The 16,206-nt window shown below is 31.3% G+C and overlaps 1 protein-coding gene across 1 annotated transcript in view; it reads left to right on the forward strand.

Annotated features, from left to right (window-relative positions):
• Positions 1-9,206, forward strand: part of LOC143067240 (uncharacterized) — a 35,970-nt gene extending 26,764 nt beyond the window's left edge. Inside the window, exons 6-8 of the mRNA XM_076240347.1 lie at positions 5,187-5,498; positions 7,054-7,365; positions 7,797-9,206. Of these exons, the coding sequence (XP_076096462.1) occupies positions 5,187-5,498; positions 7,054-7,365; positions 7,797-8,035 (863 nt within the window). The 3' untranslated portion in view covers positions 8,036-9,206. The remainder of the gene's footprint in view (positions 1-5,186; positions 5,499-7,053; positions 7,366-7,796) is intronic.
• Positions 9,207-16,206: the final 7,000 nt, after the last annotated feature.

Below are 16,206 nucleotides of genomic sequence, written 5' to 3' on the forward strand. Positions count from 1 at the left end.
AATAATTTAGATAAAAACTGTGTAATATTGTTTACTGAACAATTCGTGAATTAACTGATAAAACATCTTTATGCTCACAATTATCTTACTTTTCCTTGCTGAAAACACATAATACACCATAGTTGTCCAACTGGTCTCTGATTGTTGCCATTACACTGTCTCGTGAGAGAATAGATCTTTTTGTTATACCGAGACAAGAGACTATTCGATTGTCAGATAGATAATATTCATTTGTGGAATAGTCTGATGGTACTGCCCTGGAAGTTTCCACTTCTTAAGTGTTAGTTTATATGCGATTCCAGGTTATAGAGGTGCAGCTTCTATTTTACAGTGTAATGCTGTTCTATAAACTACACGATAGAAAGTGCGTTTAGATACACAGACTATTACGTATTTGAATATTCTTTACCCATATTGTTCTCGCAATTTGAGTTTCTTGTTAAATTTAAAGTGAAGTTAATGTGTCAGAAGTATTTTAACCCTGTTGGTCTGGTAATATAAAGAACACCCGTGTTTAAACCATTCTCTGTTTTAGACTAGCTTATTCTAGTCTATTGAGGTTCCCTGTGTACATGTAAACACAGGTGGTGACAGCAAAGTAAAAGACCGTTTGGCCAGTTATTACAATATAAGCTTGCAATTTATCAAGTACTTCCAACGAGTTTTTGACACTCCAAAAGTAAGTAGTTCCACTTTTTTGAAATGCCTTATTTGAACAATTTATTATCAGGTTTTTGATTGTACCAAGTTTACTGGTAAGAAGAATAGATAATTTAGTTGTGGAACAATGGCTTGAAGACGAAATAAATCTATATGTGTAAGGTGTTTTGTGTAGTTTCGGAAGCCAATACATAGTTAGGACTTTCATTGTTTTGGTTCTGCTTGTAAAGCGGTAGCTAAAAGTTTATGTTTGTTACAGATGTCGTTTTCTAAAAATGGAGTCAGTTGGAATGTTGGGGAATTGGTGATTTCTTTTTGTAGAACCTCAATGTAAAATTAACGTCAAATGCAAACAATAATAATATTTAATTTATTAGCAGCTTTATCGGCCGGGACAAAAACAAATTCCTTGGCTAGTTCTTTTAGCTTATGTTTGATACGAGAAATAGGTTTATTGTGGTTATTGTTAAGAGTAAAATGTTCTTTAAAATGTTGAATACGTATATCAACTATCTTCATTACTGAATTAAAAAAAGAGTCCAAAGATTTTTTGTCAGCTTTTCCTCGTTTTATCCATTTCAAACAGTAAGTACGGAGTGAGTCGTGGATGATATCACGACACTCATTCCAATAAATAATTGACGGGGGACGATATTTAGGTCCTTTACTGAGGAATGATTTTAACTCTCGGTCTTGAACGATGTTAAGATCTCCTGTTATAACATGGGAAATGGGTCCATAAATGTATTCGGAATTACTGCAATTACATGAAGTAGGTGTATATTCACTGATATTAACATCTTTACACAATAAGCTATAATTAAACACAAATTTCCGGGTAGATTTCTTGTAAATATAACAAATAAGAGGGAGCTCAGTATTATCATAATATCCAGGAATTTGTTCTTTAACAGAATGGTCGTTAAAAATACCAGCAATATTTACAAAATCAAAACCTTTATTGACATACTTTATTTTAATAAAATGTTTTTTATGATCTTCAGGACGATCAATTTTAGGAAACAGTTTAGAATAACAATATGCCATTATAATTTGAACGATTTCATACTTATGACTGCTATATGAAATTGTGTTGCAATCCTCTAAAATTTTATTTAACTTATTAATCGGTAATGAACAGAGCTTTGTTAACAGATAATGTCTGCCGTTGTTTTTTGAAATAGAAATTAGGTCCGAAATATTGGTATGATTGGTCCGAAATTTTCTTTGATTGCGATTTTTTCTACGACTATGAGAACGTTTTTTTTCGAACAGTTTTAGAAACAATATCCAAAATGTTAACAGAATCGGTTCTTGATATATTGTCAATTCCCATGATATGATCATTGAGACCGAGAGGGTAGACTGTCTGTAATTTTTTAATCCAATTAAATTCAACCATTTTCCGTGATCGTACAAACTTTGAATAAGATTCACCAGGCTGCTTATTTACTACTTCCAAAGGTTGAACTGCTAAATATTTAATAGGATGATTGTGCTTCTTAAGGTATTGATAAACGATACTTTTGAATTTATTGGGTCTTTTAAAACGAGTATTTTTAGATAAGCGATTTTGAAGATTGAGACGTGTAGATACCCTTTGAACGAGTTTAGTATTTAATATTTTTCCATTTCTAAGCTTAATATTTGTTTTTTGTTAGTGAATTATATTAGAAAGGAGTGTCCAGAATATGAACCAGTATACAATGAATTAAGTTATGTAAAAAAAATAAATCTGTTCGGCTAAAGATTTCAAACGCTATCCGTGTTAATTACCCGGTAGCGGCTGACGTCTGAGTAAATAGTAGAAAGGGGCTGAATATTGAAGTACTACTTTTTGATAAATATTCCTTAAGTAATGAACTAGAGAAGTTCTCGCTCGGACACACACTTCATAATCTAGTATATTATAAGACCATAAACATGAAGCACGGGGAGGCCCTCTACTGTCTCCAAACGACACTAAAGACAAACTGTGTAAAAAATAAAATTGAGAATGGAAATGGGGAATGTGCCAAAGAGACAACAACCCGACCATAGAGCAGACAACAGCAGAAGGTCACCAACACGTCTACAATGCAACGCGAAATTCCCGCACCCGGAGGCGTCCTTCAGCTGGCCCCTAAACAAATATATACTAGTTCAGTGATAATGAACGCCATACTAAACTACAAATTGTACACAAGAAACTAAAAGTTAAAATAATACAAGAAGATACAAGACTTTTTATAATTTGGAAACATTTTAAACATGGTTATAAATCAGTAACTGTGGATTCATTTTTATTCGTTGGTTACCAATTTTCGTGGATTTCGTTGGTAAATGTGAACCACGAAATTAAATGTTTTCCATAATCAACGAAAATTGGTACCCACGAAAATAAATGATTCCATAGTATGAGAATATCAGTCAAATCGCTGAACATGAATTTGACAGCTTGTGTCCCTTTAAAAGAATATTTGGTTTATATATTGCATTTGGCATCTTAATGCACATACACATTAAACATAGCAAATTTCAATCTATTTTTGCTTTCTCTGCTTTCTCTGCAGCTGCTTTGTCGCTACAACTTTAAACTAAATACATTATATACCTCTCGTAACACTAAATCCTTCACTCTTTACCTTGTTGTTGGTGTACTACAACAACGTCACGTTGCTTTTCGTCGTTGTTTGACTTTTTTCTGTTCCGCTTCTAGGAAGCTCATGTTTTCTTTTTAATATTATAATTGTTCATTGCTTTTCACAATCTTATTTTTATATTTTTTATTTTATCACATATTTTGAATACTTTGAATATGCATACCGATACACTTAACACCATACATGCAGAACTACGAGGAGTCAATTTTTAACTGTATGTATTCTACTTAATATGCCCTGTGTGAGGTCTGCCTCGTAATGATAACGGAACAAGTCGTTATGACGCAAATTTAAAGCACATATATCTGTTTGAATACTGGCCACGTCCACTCTGTGTTTTTGTTAGAATTAATTCTATTTTTATTCATCTGCTGAGTAAAGCCTTTATCGACTGTTGTGTATAGTTCATTCTTATGATGTACTGTTACACTACTGTCCCAGGTTATGGCTAACACGTTTCTGCATGTATGTGCCTATTCCATGTCAGGAAAAAGTTATCAAAGGTACTAGGATTATAATTAAGTACGCCAGACGCGCGTTTCTTCTACATAAGACTCATCAGTGACGCTCATATCAAAATATTATTAAGCTAAACAAGTATAAAATTGAAGAGCATTGAGGATCCAAATACGGATAAGGTAATCTTTGCCTGGTATAAGAAAATCCTTAATGTTTTGAAAAATTCAGTTTTGTAAACGTGAAATTTATAAAAATGACCACATAATTGATATTCATGTCAACACCGAAGTGTTGGAGTGTTACAGGAGCCGGTAATTCAATGGTTGTCGTTTGTTGATGTGTTATATATGTTTTTTTTGTTCATATCTTTTACATAAATTTGGCTGTTAGGTTTCTCGTCTGAATTGTTTAACATTTGTAATTTCGGGGCTTTTTATAGCTTATTTTACGGTATGGGCTTTGCTCATTGTTGAAAGCCGTACAGTGACCTATAATTGTTAATTTCTGTGTTATTTGGTCTTTTGTGGAAAGTTGTCTCATTGGTAATCATACCACATTTTCTTTTTTTTTATAGTTCTTCTAATTTGTCTTTAAATTAAGAATGATCAATTCAAAGAATTCCAATGTTTTATATTGTTTAATATTCAGAGGAGTTAATGTTATCCCTGCTTCAACAGGGCAAATTGCGACCAGAAATGTAACGTTGTTTTCCAGTAAATTGAGGGACCAAGTTCGTGATTTTTTGTTGAAATTTTAAATGAACATAATACAGACGTGGCCGGTTTTCAAACAGATAGTATATGTGCTTTAAATTTGAATGATATATACTCATCGCATTTTTTTGTTGGGGTTCATACTGCTCAATGTTTTGATTTTTTTTAAGGTTGGAATGGTGACTTGTGGTTTTTCTTTTAATATTCCTTGTGACAACTATAATTTTTAGATGTTTGTCTGGTATAAGAAAATCCTTAATGTTTTGAAAAATTCAAAGTTGTGTAAACGGGAAATTTATAAAAATGACCACATAATTGATATTCATGTCAACACCGAAATGTTGGAGTGTTACTGGAGCCGTTAATTCAATGGTTGTGAGTATTTAACATCAAGAGGCAAATAACATTAGAAACCAGTAAGAGAAAATATCAATGGGATGTGCAGGTGAACCTTGTGACACATTTTCAAAGCACTGAATCGACCAGTATGCTCAGACTACTGGCGCATATATTAACTTTTGAGTATTTGAGTTGACGAGATTGAGATCACATCTGCGACCCCCTAAACTTGAAGTGAGCACGCTTCCTTAAAAATTATTTTGTTTACTCTTTTATATGTTTAATTCAAGTTATGATTTTTTTATGCAATGATTCGCTTTTTGTTAACGCAAAAGTCACAACAGATATTTATAAATTTATTCTTTTATTTTAGAACCAACGCTGAAGCATAGTGTTAATCGCATAAATGACAGCATTCATGTTTATTGTGAAATGAAGAACAATTGCAAGACAATTTCTTTAAACTTGTTTGTAAACGATGGGGATTCTTCACGTGTGATACCTACCATAAATGATTGTAGTAATTCTGACAGGAAAAGTACCTCAAAAATAATAGCTGAAGCCATAATTCCTGTATTTTGGTTTTCGGGAAATCAGACGATCTCATGTGTTCCATTTATGACAGACCTACAACTTGCTGCTTACCTTACATCCACTATGAGTATACCTGCCTGTGAAGGGGATAGTATGTATTATTTTTCTTATTTTCAACATCTGTTAATTATGTTAACGACTTCTGGTTAACTATACGTGACTATGTCATAATGAAAAATATACAAACGTATACAATTAAGAAGTTTGCAAAGGCAATATTTTTCTTTTTCTTTTTTAAGACTTATTCATGTATATTTATTATCATGGTTGAGCTGACAAAATATTAGAATGCATAAATTGAGATTATTTATTTTAATTCAACTAAATTCAATATATGTTGTGTGACTTGTGGTTTTTCTTTTAATATTCTTTGTAACAACTATAATGTTTAACCGGATTTTTGTGACAAAAAAGTCGGTATTGATTTGGGTATGCACGGCGGGCGGGCGGTCGGGCGGTCGGGCGGCAACGAAATGTTGTCCGTGCATTTACTCATGAACCGTTCAGCCAAAGCTTTTAAAATTTTAATATGGTGTTACTGACAACAAAATGAAGGTCAAGTTCAATAATGACGATTTTGACTTCTACCGTTCAGGAGTTATGGTTCTTGAAAGATTGAAAAATGGCATTTCCAGTCGTGTCCGTTCATTTACGCATGAACTGTTCAACCAAAGCTGCCCACATTTTAATATGTTGATGAAAAAATGAAGGTCAAGTTCAATAATGACGATTTTGACTTTTACCGTTCAGGAGTTATGGTTCTTGAAAAATTGAAAAATGGCATTTCCAGTCGTGTCTGTGCATTTACTCATGAACTGTTAAACCAAAGCTTCCCAAATTTTAATATGTTGTTACTGATGACAAATTGGAGGTCAAGTTCAATAATGTCAATTTTGACTTTTACCGTTTATCAGTTATGGTTCTTGAAAGATGGAAAAATGGCGTTTCCATTCATGTTGTTGCATTTACTCATGAACCATTCAACCTAAGCTTTTCAAATTTTAATATGTTGATACTGATGACAAAATAGATGTCAAATTTGATATTGACGATTTTCACTTTCACCGTTCATCAGTTATGGTTCTTGTGATATTGGCAGGACACAAATAAATGTTAATAAATCCGGTTTGCTGTCGTTGTGACAGCCTCTTGTTAGATGTTTGTCTGGTACATTTGTATAAGAAAAACATTAATATTTTGAAAAATTCAAAGTTTTGTAAATGGGAAATTTATAAAAATGACCACATAATTGATATTCATGTCAACACCGAAGTGTTAAAGTGTTACAGGAGCTTGTAATTCAATGGTTGTGAGTATTTAAAATCAAGAGGCAAATAACATTAGAAACCAGTAAGAGAAAATATCACTGGGATGTGAAGGTGAACCTTGTGACACATTTTTCAAGCACTGAATCGAACAGTATGCTAAGACTACTGGCGCATATATTAACTTTTGAGTATTTGAGTTGACGAGCTTGAGATCACATATGCGATCCTCTAAACTTGAGGTGAGCACGCTTCCGTAAAAATTATTTCGTTTACTCTTTTATATGTTTAATTCAAGTTATGATTTTTTTATGCAATGATTCGCTTTTTGTTAACGCAAAAGTCACAACAGATATTTATAAATTTATTCTTTTATTTTAGAACCAACGCTGAAGCATAGTATTAATCGCATAAATGACAGCATTCATGTTTATTGTGAAATGAAGAACAATTGCAAGACAATTTCTTTAAACTTGTTCGTAAACGATGGGGATTCTTCACGTGTGATACCTACCATAAATGATTGTAGTAATCCTGACAGGAAAAGTAGCTCAAAAATAATAGCTGAAGCCATAATTCCTGTATCGTGGTTTTCGGGAAATCAGACGATCTCATGTGTTCCATTTATGACAGACCTACAACTTGCTGCTAACCTTACATCCACTATGAGTATACCTGTCTGTGAAGGGGATAGTATGTATTATTTTTCTTATTTTCAACATCTGTTAATTATGTTAACGATATCTGGTTAACTATACGTGACTATGTCATAATGAAAAATATACAAACGTATACAATTAAGAAGTTTGCAAAGGCAATATTTTTCTTTTTCTTTTTTAGGACTTATTCGTATATTTATTATCATGGTTGAGCTGACAAAATATTAGAATGCATACATTGAGATTATTTATTTTAATTCAACTTAATTCAATATATGTTGTTACAAAATAAATGATTTTTTTTTTTTTTAGTTGGTTAGTTGGGAATACAATGATTTATTTTTGAGATTTTATTTTACATACGTTTTCAATCATATATTTATAGTTAACGTTTAATGTTAGAATGTAATTATGTATAAAGACATTCACGAGAGACAGTGCTCATTGCATGTTCATCTTTTTCAGATTGTGAACCTAATTGCAAGGATGATCCACACAGCATAGCATACTTTCAAGACAAACATTTATGTAATATATTTTACCAGTGTTCAAACGGAGACATTTTTTTACAGAAATGCTTAAACGGCACATCTTGGTCACATAGCAAGTGCACTTGTGTTCATTTTGATAATGAAATTTGTGATACGAAAACAAACAAATTTTTTCAACCCGCTATGTCTTTTGAAAAGTGCGCCAAGTCATAGCAGGTGCAATTAAATAGAAAATGGAAAAGGTGAATGTGTCATAGAGACAACAACCCGACCATAGAGCAGACAACGGCCGAAGGCCACCAATGGCGAGAAACTCCCGCACCCGGAGGTGTCCTTCAGCTAGCCCCTAAACAAATGTAATACATGTTAAAAAAAACTGTTTTTTCACAATAAACAGAGTATCCGTTGAAAATCGATTTAAGAAATAGTATTCTTAATTATAATAATCAAAAAAAGTGATTTTATAGAGTAACGCTGAAATATGTTCTTGTAAGTTAAACACCGTAGGTCGTATTCCTTATATAATTCTCGACAAAAACTATGTACGACCCTGAAATATTGTTCAACATCAGGATTAAAGTAATACTATATCGATATACATGTACTTATTTAACCCTTCTGTTAAAAGACATATAAATGAAGATGTAAGTATGATTGCAAATGAGACAACTCTACTATTGTGGAACTCTTTTCCCACTTATAAAGTGCAACTGAATTTTATTTGGTAGAATGTTGTTTAAATAATACAGACTGAGGAGCACTTGTTTTCCACATATAGTAAGGTTTAATTCGTTAATCAACAATTTCTCACTACCTTTTTAGAATCTTTGGTCGAAGATTAATGCTATTTGTGATTGTATTACTTTATACAGTACGCACCATAGTAAAAGGTATTAAGAAACAACTAAAAATCATTGTTACTATTCCATAGATAAATAAATGGTGTACCGTTTGATAATATTTTATGATTTTCTATGTGTTATTATTGAATACTTTTTTATTCAAAATAATTCGAATGTTTAGATTATTAACCGATTAAATCTCGTCTAATCAATTGTTACAATTCGTAAGGCCATCTAGTGTATAACACTCAGTTCTTGGAATATTTTATTAAATATTAATTCTTCATATTGTATTTCTTCATCTTAAAAAATATTAATATGCATTTTTTCTATTAAAAAAGAATACAATACATGTTCAGTCATTTTGACCTGTCAGTGTCAGCGCTTATGTTAACACTCCCTTTCCATACAAAAAACAAAACAAAAACAAAAACAAAAAGCAAAACAAACAATAAACAAAACAAAGAAGTGCAAAACAAAAAATACAAACAAAGTGAAACAAACAAACAAAAAATCAAATGAAATTAAAAAAAATCATTGACTTATTAAATTAATATTAAACGATTAATTATAATTATTAATGTAACCGAATTATTCTATTCATACATGTACTCATAATAAAAACAATATATACATTGTATATCATATACTAGTATAGTGACATACATTTGTATTTTGTTGTTATTTTCTCTCCCTACAATATCTGAAAATCATATAAAAAAACAGTATTTTAACTCCTATTATCATAACATAGTAACACATATTTAATTCTTACATACATATATATATATATAATATCTATATGACTCACAATTGTGATGTGCATCAACTTGTGTTACACATTTATGTTCAGTTAAGTATGAGTTATCTTTCTTGTATTATAAGAGATTTTCCATTTTATCTATGTGTTCACCTATTGCAAGAGAACTGTGAAAGGTGGAAGATAGTTTTTTAATAATATAATAATTTTTCAATTTCTTGAGTGCAGTCTTAACACAAGGTAACAGTTAGTTCAATCTACAAAAATAAATATAGTACTTCATGAAAACAGTGAAAACATTTCCAGACATATCTATAATATCTGATCCCAAGGGGATGTTTTGTTTTGCTATCAGAAGCTCATAATTGCAATCTTAATCTTAATGTATTAACTAGTTGAAGCCAAAACTTTTAACAATATTACATTCCCAAAACATATGTTCTTTTGTTTATTTTGTGTCATTGCAAAACTGCGTATGTGTGTTTCCACCTTAGTAGCAATATACCAACTTCACCTGCATATGGGATATACATTTCCAAGCTTATTCGATATTCAAGAGCTTGCAGCTCCTACTCAGACTTTGTAAAACGTCACCAGTGTCTGAGCAGAAAGTTGATAAACCAGGGGTATGTCAAAGAACGTCTCGTCCTTTTCTTTAACAAGTTCATCGGAAGGTAACAAGACCAGGTTGATAAATATTCCGTATGAACTTCACAAATAATACATGATGGTCTTGATGTATAGATTCCGAGTACTGGCGTTATTTATCATCTTAATAACGTGTTATATTGTTCTTTCATTGCCTTGTTGTATTATTAATATTACTTTTACTGTTTGGATTGTTTTATGTGATATCCATTTGACGTGGATCGGTACTTATACATCCCGTCAATGTGTTTGTATTATCATTCATTTTTGCTGGTGTGTTTTGTATATGCGACTTTTTTCTTTGATTCTTATAACGTGATTATGTACTCTAAAAGATCCCGTCATTATGTTATTCTTCTATTATTTGTCATTATGTTTTAGTTCTATTATAAATTAGAAAATACTTTGAACGACAAACGACAAAAAATATTGTAATCGAGTAGTGGAATTAACCAATTGTAGATTCTAAGAAATTCTGCAGAACTTCTGGACAATTTAAATCTCGGTCTATTTCTGAAATAATTCTAACATACTTTTGATTTTTAACCCTGTATGCCGACATTCCCCATGTGAAATTATAAAATTGTTGTGTGTAAATATTGAACGACAAAATCTCTTCCTATGTGGCGTTTAAATTTTCTGACGTCAGACACGCGAAGCAATCATGTATTTTTAATTTGATAGATGCTTTTGTGCTTTTTTTATAAAACAGTTTGTTTTAAGATTGCTGTATCCATTTTGACTATTTTATTTATTTTGTCTGCTTTGTTCACGCTTCGTTGTAAATATTACGGAATTTGATGAGACTGTCGTAAAAGTGAGAGGTTTAGTGCTATAAAACCAGGTTAAATCCACTATTTTCTACATATGAAAATGCCGGTACCATGTCAGGAATATGACAGTTGTTGTCCATTCGTTTGATGTGTTTTGTCATTTGATTTTGCCATGTGATTAGGGACTTTCCGATTGAATTTTCGTCTGAGTTCAGTATTTTTGTGATTTTACTCTTAAGTTTACACTTATAAAGCAGATCATTGTTGTTAAAATTCTTTGCTGAATTTTGCATTGTAAAATGATCAGTTTATTACTTAAAGAACACTTGAAAGGATGCATATAGAAAAGATTCCAGTGAGCTATTTCCATATGCCAATTTTTTTCCCATTTGTTTTGTGAATTTATGGGGTTTTCATGATAAGTAGACAAAAAAAAACATATATAAAAATATGGGCATGATTTCTGATTTGTTTTTGAATAGTCTAAACTATCGCAAGCAACATTGATTTTCTTTTCACAGTTTTTGATGTGGTCCTTTCAACTACTTGAAGTCATATGATATATACCATAGAATTAAAGACACTTTGTATCAATATCATATGTTTCTTTAAATTGATAAAATGAGAGAAATTCATTGTTTTCATTTAATAAATCATTGACAAAAAATATTCCTGCCGCACACCATTTTTCAAAACAAAATATTTTAAAGTATATTAAACAAAATAGGTTGGCCCATAAGGACATTTTGGTCATGGGTAGCAGGCTTCAGTTTAGTCAAATTTAGAAGGATGTCCTTTTTCAATAGAAACTTTTTTTTAAAAAAAATCGATTTTCTTAAAATTTTCAAAAGAGGGATTTGGCAATATTGGTAATGACTGAATGATAATTGGCAATGCTAAAGACTTTATAACTGTAATTTTTCCTAGGTATGTAAGATCTTGGTAAATCCAAGTATTTAATAATGCCTAAAGTTATTTTTTCAATTTTCTCTTCGAAATTATAGGCAATCTTGTCGACAGCAAAAAGATATCATAGTTTATAGCTAATTCCATGTCTGATTCCAGTTTTATCTTTCTCCTTGGTGAAATATTTCCTTTGGATGCGATTTTGACCCAATCCAAATTGCTTCAGTTTTTTCTAAGTTTGCTCGTAAACCAGAACACTCCGAAAACTTGTCTAAAACATATAGAGATTGTTCCAACGATTTTCATCATCATCTTAAGTTAAGGTTGAGTTATCTGCATACTGACTAAGCAAATATTCAGAGTTGTCTATCTTAATACCATTAATATCTGGGTTATATTTCATGATGACGAACCTTTTTCTACATTAAAGAAACTAGAGCACTGACCATTATTTATGATACAACTTTCGATATTAAAATATAAAGATGTTACCCAATTACAGAAATATGGACCAAAACCTAAGAATTCAAGTGTTTTATTATGAATGAACATTAAATGCTTTTTCCAAATATAGAAGGAGTGGAAGTCCAGGTATATTTTCTTCTTCAGTTCTTTCTATTAAGTCAAACATAAGTCTTGTACATTTCCCAATGTATCTACCTTTAATAAATCCTAACTGTGTTTCACTAATGATATGTTTGAGCAAAGGTTTCATTCTATTTGCAATGGAAGCGGAACATACATATTATCATTTCAACATTTAAAAGGGTGATAGGTCGCCAAATTTTTTAAATAAAATTTTTTGTTTAAAAGTATTTTGTACATTTTTCTCCTTCTGCTTCCCATTTTGCTTTTGCTTTTGCAGTTATACCATTTTTGTTTCTCTTAATGTTTTTAAACTCTCCTCTTTGTTTAGAATTTCAGTTTTTAGTGCCTGATCTGAGTGTAGGTCATATCTATTTTGTAAAATGTTTAATTGTTGTTTAAGTTCAGATTTTTCCCTTTGACTTTTTTTTAAATATGAAGTATAAGAGATAGTTTCCCTCTTATTGTACATTTTAATAACTCCCAAAATATAATGGGGTTTACAGATAATTATGTTTCTTCCCCAGTATCTGAATTTGATAGTTTATATTGATTAATAGTGTCTGATATACACTTTTCATCTCAGCCACATAATAAGTATAATGTAGTAAGTTATTATTGAATTTTCAAGCACCCCTGCCCCTTTCTTGGTTATAAACGTTTAAATTGAGAGAAACAGGAGAATGGTCAGAACGATAGCTAATATCTATATCAGATTTATTTACAAAGGATTCAAAATCAGTGGATATAAAAAAAAAACGACTTTGTTTATGTTCCGGGCCTCTCCATGTATATCTTTTCTTTTCTGGGTTCTTTGCTCTATATACATCTACCAATTCTAAGGAGTTCTTTATTTCTATAAGTTTAGTGTGCGTTTTTTTGTTTTATAAGTTAGTGAATCAACTTCATAAACTTGAACTACATTCCAGTCTCCCGCCATAATATTCAAGAATTTTGAATATTTTAGATTACCTCCTGTATTCTAAGAATATACCAGCTAAAGTTATTCGATACTCATGAATGGTCATATCCAAAATTAAACAGTTTCCCTCCTTATGTTTGTATTCTTTATGAACAATAACTTTGAATTTAATATTTAGAAGTATATAAACCCCCCTGCTGTGTCCAGTGAACGAGCAAAAATAAGCTTGATATCCCAATTCATTTCTCCATTTATTTTCCCTTTCTTTTGTACACTGTATATCGCATAAAATAGTTATATCTTTTTTTTAGTTACATCTATCAAAAATATCTCTGCGTTTCACTTCTTCCGACAGTCCCCTGCAATTAAGAGCTCCTATAGTAACTGCCATAGTACTAAAATATTAAATTATGTAGGTATGTATACATGCATATGTATTCAAATAAATCAATTGCTTACAAAATTATGATTGTCAATTAAAGATACGAAGACAAAAGGTAGGGGTCCATTTTGGTCTCAAATTTCGGGTTCATCTGAAGAAAGATTTTGTACACATTTTAAACATTTAAGTGTCTACTTCAGTCCATTCAATTAGTTTGTGTGAAAGATTTGAACTGATTTAGTCATTTCAGACGATCATATGCAAGTTTAAATATGGAAAATCTAACAAATATACCATAATATGTCATTTTTCAGATAGTTTTTGTCAAAAACACAATTGGCTGCATCCGTGTTCACCCTCAACCTTTATATATGGTATTTATTGTCATCAAATACAACTTAAATTCAAATATTTAGAATGAACACGAATGCATCCACTTCCATTTGAGACGAAAACTGTCAAAATTCACTCAAAGATGTGAAGATTTCAGTAGTTTAGCATGACTCACTGATGCTAGTACCCAATATATGAGCACTGTCAAAAACGGACCATATTTATGTAGCAGAAGTATTGTGCTCTCCAATAACGGATGTCAAGTTGGTTCAATATTCAACATTCAACATTCAACATTCAATTTTTTTTTTTTTTTTTTTTTTTTTTCTCGTATCCATTTTCAACATTCAACATTCGATTTCAACATTCAACATTCGATTTCAATATTCAACATTCAACATTCAACATTCAACATTCAATTTTTTTTTTTTTTTTTTTTTTTTTTTTTCTCGTATCCATTTCAACATTCAACATTCGATTTCAACATTCAACATTCGATTTCAATATTCAACATTCAACATTCAAATTTTTTTTTTTTTTTTTTTTTTTTTTTTTTTTTAAATGTTGAATGTTGAATATTGAAATCGAATGTTGAATGTTGAAATCGAATGTTGAATGTTGAAATGGATACGAGAAAAAAAAAAAAAAAAAAAAAAAAAAAAAAAATGAATGTTGAATGTTGAATGTTGAATGTTGAATATTGAAATCGAATGTTGAATGTTGAAATCGAATGTTAAATGTTGAAAATGGATACGAGAAAAAAAAATTTGAATGTTGAATGTTGAATGTTGAATATTGAACTAACTTGACATCCGTTCTCCAATAAATAGCTTAAAGTTTTCATATTAACAAATTTGTAAAACTGATATATTTTTGGGGCAAAAAGGAGTCTTACTGAACCTAACTCCTTAAATCAATATATCAAATTTATAGGCATATTCAAGTTGTGCAGCATAGAAAAAAAAGTTTTCTTATCCCTTTTCCCTGACACTGACAAGTTCAACCTAAACACGATAAATCTTATGTATATAAAAATGTAATAAGTGATAAAAAATATTTTTGAAATGAATAAACCCATTAAAGTGCGAGGTTTGGCATGCCACAAAACCAGGTTCAACCCAACATTTTTATCTTTAAAAATATCCTGTACAAAGTCATGAAAATGGCCATTGTTATATTATAGTTCGTTTCTGTGTGTGTAACATTTTAACGTTGTGTTTCCGTTGTGTCGTTTGTTTTCTCTTATATTTGAGTGTGAATTCACATTACTATAAGACGTGTCACAGTACTTTTCTATCCCAAATTTATGTATTTGGTTTTGATGTTATATTTGTTACTCTCATCGGATTTTGTCCGTTTCTGTGTATGTTACATTTTAATGTTGTGTCGTTGTTCTCCTCTTATATTTAATGCGTTTCCCTCAGTTTTAGTTTGTTACCCCAATTTTTTTTTGTCCATAGATTTACGAGTTTTGAACAGCGGTATACTACTGTTGCCTTTATTGAACCCAGGCTTACACAATTTAGAAATTTTGTATAAACACAAGGCCGGACAAATAAGTTTAAGACAAATTCTTTTGAAATATTTAAGGATTTCAATCTGAGAACTAAGATTATGACAATAAATGTACATAACACATAATTCAAACATAGATTAACTGAAAAAAAACTAACTTTTGTTATGCACATTGTAAATTAATGTTGTAATCTATGAACGCTTGGTGACAAGCTTCAAAAATGGAGCATCTCGTAGGTTTACCCATTTCGTTTTCCTTCTGGATCCTGGTGACAAATCCCGTCGTTCTTTCAAAGTTTATCTCGGCGAACGGAGAGACTGGGCGGTTGATCTGGCACGATACTATATCCTGAGCGAGGCGGTAATTTTATGGCTACCTTTAGAATGTCGTTCCGGTCGATCAGAGTCGATAGTCTTAGCATAATACTGCGTCTGTCCTCATCATCAGATGGTAGACGGTGGACTGCAGTGAAAAGCATGTTGTCTTCACGTTCTGGTGGGATGTTAAGTTCATTCTTCAGAAAGACTCTAGTGAATGTCTCTGTTCCCGATGGTTGGGGTTTCCTTGTACACCTCTTATAACGACATTTTTCAAATTCTCAGCAGGTAGATGATTTTTTAATAGAAGTACCGGGAGCAAACTTTTCGTGTTATTCGAACATGGCAGTCACCGGAAGTTACCTAAGTAGCTACTGTTCTTGAATTGTACTGTTTATGG

This window comes from Mytilus galloprovincialis, chromosome 3 (assembly GCF_965363235.1).
Source record: "Mytilus galloprovincialis chromosome 3, xbMytGall1.hap1.1, whole genome shotgun sequence".
Lineage (NCBI taxonomy): Eukaryota > Metazoa > Mollusca > Bivalvia > Mytilida > Mytilidae > Mytilus > Mytilus galloprovincialis.